The 4,219-nt window shown below is 47.4% G+C and overlaps 1 protein-coding gene across 1 annotated transcript; it reads right to left on the reverse strand.

Annotated features, from left to right (window-relative positions):
* Positions 1–2,056: 2,056 nt before the first annotated feature.
* LOC142568272 (uncharacterized) lies at positions 2,057–4,014 on the reverse strand. The gene is made up of 2 exons (XM_075678262.1): positions 3,572–4,014; positions 2,057–2,811 (listed from the first exon to the last, which is right to left on the reverse strand). The coding sequence occupies exons 1-2, from the start codon at positions 3,804–3,806 to the stop codon at positions 2,609–2,611; spliced, it is 438 nt and encodes a 145-aa protein (XP_075534377.1). The 5' UTR covers positions 3,807–4,014; the 3' UTR covers positions 2,057–2,608.
* Positions 4,015–4,219: the final 205 nt, after the last annotated feature.

Genomic DNA, 4,219 nt, shown 5'->3' on the forward strand with positions numbered 1-4,219 from the left:
AAACTAACTTTTATTGGGCGAACTTGCGCCCACAAAAGCAAGTTACACTCAAAACACAGCGATATCGGCGAAAACGGTCGACGATCGTCGAAATCTGATCTGCCGGTCAGGCATGGTCAAGCGCGTCGGCTTTTATACATGAGCCATCGAAGGTTCCAGAGTAATCGCTGGTGCCCGCGTGTCAGAACATCAGGGCTGCAATGATGGCCTCATATTATGGCTCATGCCGACACTGGGGTATTGGCCAAGAATTGTGCGCTGACACGCTTACTTAATCTTGTGAAGCACTACATATTCGAATAAAACAAGGAAAAAAGGCATACAAAAACGTCAGACGAGTCCTGTGTAAATGCAAGTTTAATGGAGGAGCACGGCAGCGTAATCTCGTGATCAGTACTCCTGGTTGTCTTGATGGACACCACTAGATTTTCCATGGAAATTTTAGGTGCTGAAATTCTGTCCATGTTATTGATTCAGTGACGTCTCTATGAATTGAATATTTTCGATATAAAATTGCTGTTATGTGCGCCACTACTGGAAGAACCGGCATTATAGGTCCACTCAGGCATGCTCGCGCTAATGAGTGTGCCATTTCATTTACATGTAATCCACAGTGACTCGGTACCTATACTAGTTTTAGAGAATTCAACTGTGCGAAGTACAGACAGAACGGGAACGTGTTATAAGAAGCGCACTTAATGCGTTCGAAGGGAATTTCCGAAGCGCTAAAATCATTGCTTCAAGCTCAACTTCAAAAACAGGAGTGAAATCTTGCAGTCCCAAAGGGAATGACCAGCCAAGCGAAAGTGAGGAAATGCCTACCCCTGCCTTTTCGTTGTTCACAGAAGCGTCTGTAGCTATTATGTTATTAGTTTGTACGTGTTCTAGGTATTCTTGCAGCTGGTTATTAAGAACGACACTGATTGCAACTGAGGGTTTCACGGGAAATTGTCATCAAATGCTATCTTAATATTGTGATTCGATTCAGTTGGTCGAATTACCTCTGGAATGTTCACATTTAGACAATCTAAATGTTTTTATACAAATACAATCTGGGGAGTGTGGAAACGAGACCAATCAGCAAGAAAAAAGGTATTTGGATCATTAATAAAGGCGTATTCAGGTCGTCTAAGTGGAAAGCTGTAAAATCTCAGAAATGTTTGAATCGTTAGGATGCGAAATCCAGAGGGCAATGTTGGTAGGCGCGCTTCTTGATAGATAACGTCATCAGCCACAAATCTACCCAGTCCTAGACACAGCCGCAGGGCTTCACGCTCCAAAAGAACCACAGGCTTTGTTTTGTAAGCAGGGCCGCGTGACAACAATACACACCCAAATTACAATATTGGGCGCATATACATTTTTTAAATAATTAGCGGGGAATCCCTACTAATTCCACATTGTCGGTTGCTCATTCTGCGGAGGATACCTAAAGCACGTTGTGCCTTAGACGCTACACTTTCTATGTGTGGACTCCAGTTGAGTTTTCTACCATACATAATTCCCAAATATTTTAGGGACTCAACCTGGGGAATGGTTTTTTTTATAAGATATAGAAGTTGAAATTGGATCCGTGAGCGGCAACTCTAGGACGTCTAATCAGTCTCACTTCAGAAAACATTGCAGGCTGACTGACCATTTGACTGACCCTCTTAAAAGTGTACAGCCTGCACTATTTCCTCAAGTCAGAGATATGAGACGTCCTAACTGAAAACTAATCAGCAGATATAGGTAGAAGCCATAAAGTGTCATGGTACACCTACCAGGTAATGAGTAATAAAACTGAAGGGTGTAGTTATTTCAGCGAGTTATTACATCTTGATTTCCCGTACGTAGTGCACGATAAAGACAATACAGAGCGAAGAGGAGACAAAGCTCAGAGCGGTTCATGTGTCTCCTCTTCTCCTTTTATTGGCTTTGCTCATTGTGAGCTATAGGCATATATGAAGTCGAGATATGCCAGCTCACGCCTGTTATCATAACAAGGAATCCTTATTAAACTCAGACAATGCAATGATGCCCCCCAAAAAGTATATATTCAGGCCAACTACAAACATAGCATAGGTGACAATATATTTTTACAAAATAGAAAAAATTGAAGACCTCGTGGTAATTAAGCCGAAGTGGCGTACGAGTTTCAGCAGACCCCTACGCAATAAAGCAACTCAGAAATGTCCGCGTCAACGGAGAGCTGCGTCATCCGTCGAATTCTCTGGAGCCCGTCATCGGAAAAATTGCCCGAGAGTAGCCAGGATTCCAGCTCGGCGATTACAGAGCCGATTTCATGGAAGCCTATAACATCCGAACGAACAGCCCGGACGTCCTCGTACTGCTTGAAAAGTATCTTCGAAAACTGCTCCGCCGCAGTCAAAATGGCGGCGGAGTGCTCGCCCTCGCGGAACTGCAACTGCCCGCACGTATGTTGAAGGTCTCGTGGTGCTCGACGTGGGACAGAGCAGCGCGTAGAAGGCGACGGCGGGATTCTCGACGCCACACGCGGAGCCAACCACGCAAAAGCTGTGGGTGCACTGGAAGCGAGACGCGTCGCCCTTGCGCCAAGCACCACCAGTGGAACAGGGGCTAGGACTGCGCGGTGCCCCTGCGATGGTCAGGCGCTGGGCGGAGGCTTCGAGAACACGAGGCTGGTGAAGGTGTCGCCTGGGATGACACGCTGTACCGGCTGCGAGCTCGTTCCGCCTCCTGTGAACCGTCGTCTTGGTTGCTGAAGCGGGAGTGAGAAGCGACGCCGAGATTGCACCAGCAGATCCGCAACCAGAATTTCTTGGGCTGACTCGCTGGTGGTGCTTTCCGCTGAAACATTAAGATTTTGCAATAAATCAGAATATTTGCATCACTGTGCCTAAAAAGTTCGTCACAGTTTGTTTGTCCTCTTCTATAATATTTTTCTTTCGCATAACTACTTTAAATACTAAACGCTCAAATAAGAATAAAGTATCTAGTGAAATTTTTTTCTTAATTAATTTTTAATTAAAGGCCTAATCGAATAACATGCATTTAGCTCCTGGGCGCTTACGCACACACAAAAAAATTAATTAAGCTAGAAGTGTTCACAAGAGCAAATGTCACCCAAACGTGATTTTCGAAGTTTTACGAAGCAGAAACAACCTGCCAGTGCCAAACAACCAGTTACAAACAAAAGGCATCTCCTTCCTTCCGCTGCTGATTACAGTCAGTAAAACAAGGCTGCCACAATGAGAACACGTCCACACGAGCTGAGCGCGGTGTCGCATGAGTTCTCTTTGCGTTTGGCCTTTTGCTGCGCATGAAAAACATGTATGCAAGTTTCAACATGCCCGCTTAACAGGTTAAAGGAGCCTGCGCACCCAATGTACAAAGGACATGCACGTTTCTATTGGGATTAGCGCTACGTGAGAAGAAGTATTCGAAATAGGCCTAAAATTGCTTGGCGCGACGATTGCCGCGGACCTTGGTGTACGGTGCCACCGACACGAGTGCGACCTCTCGCCAGAGCACTGCATGAAGGATACATTTAAACTATCTCTCTCAGAAATGCTATGGTGTGGCTGAGAGAACACGTAAGAACATTCACCTGTCTGCTGTTCCATTATCGACGCGCGGGCAAGCGTCCCCGGGCAAATGTAACGCCGACACGTGGCGGCCGCCAGAAGGGAGGACCCCGGGATGCGTGCCGCGTTTCGTCCACCCACGAGAAGGTTGAAACCGAGGGTCGCCGTGTGCGGACGCTGTCGCTGATCCCTGAACGCGGCCGCAGCCGTCGTCTTGTTGAGCGACGTGGCGAAATCCGTGGCCAGTCGTCTTTGCATCCTGGTGCGAAGTCGTGGCGTCGGACTGAGGCCGTTGCATCTTGATTGGCAGGAGGCGTCGCAAGAGTATCGCTCGCCGGAAAAACAGGCGTTCCCGCTGGTCGGCGTCCAAGAAACCTCGCCGGATTATTTAGATGAAGTACTGCGGGACGAAAGCGCCTAGTAGCTCCCACAGAATGGAGGCGGGTGCGCAATGCACGAGGCAGGCTGCGTTCTTCTTTTTCTTCTACTCACGCGCATAGAACGCATTCGAGGATGTTATACAAGGCGTCGCTGCCTACCGCAGCGCCATGAGAAGGCGCGCGCTTGAAGCCGCCCGAGGTGGAGGAAAAAGAGGATGGAATAAAGGCAGAGAATGAGTAATGCCTCCATTACTGTCGTACTGAGTAATATGCACGATATAACATATTTGG

Source organism: Dermacentor variabilis, unplaced genomic scaffold (assembly GCF_050947875.1).
Source record: "Dermacentor variabilis isolate Ectoservices unplaced genomic scaffold, ASM5094787v1 scaffold_18, whole genome shotgun sequence".
NCBI classification, from domain to species: Eukaryota; Metazoa; Arthropoda; class Arachnida; order Ixodida; family Ixodidae; genus Dermacentor; species Dermacentor variabilis.

What these genes read in the sequence shown, in the direction of transcription:
- LOC142568272 (XM_075678262.1), bottom strand. Translation starts at nt 3,806, where the DNA reads ATGCAAAGACGACTGGCCACGGATTTCGCCACGTCGCTCAACAAGACG. An exon ending in GATAATGGAACAGCAGACAG is followed by an intron (nt 2,812 to 3,571) that starts GTGAATGTTCTT and finishes TTAATGTTTCAG; the next exon opens with CGGAAAGCACCACCAGCGAG.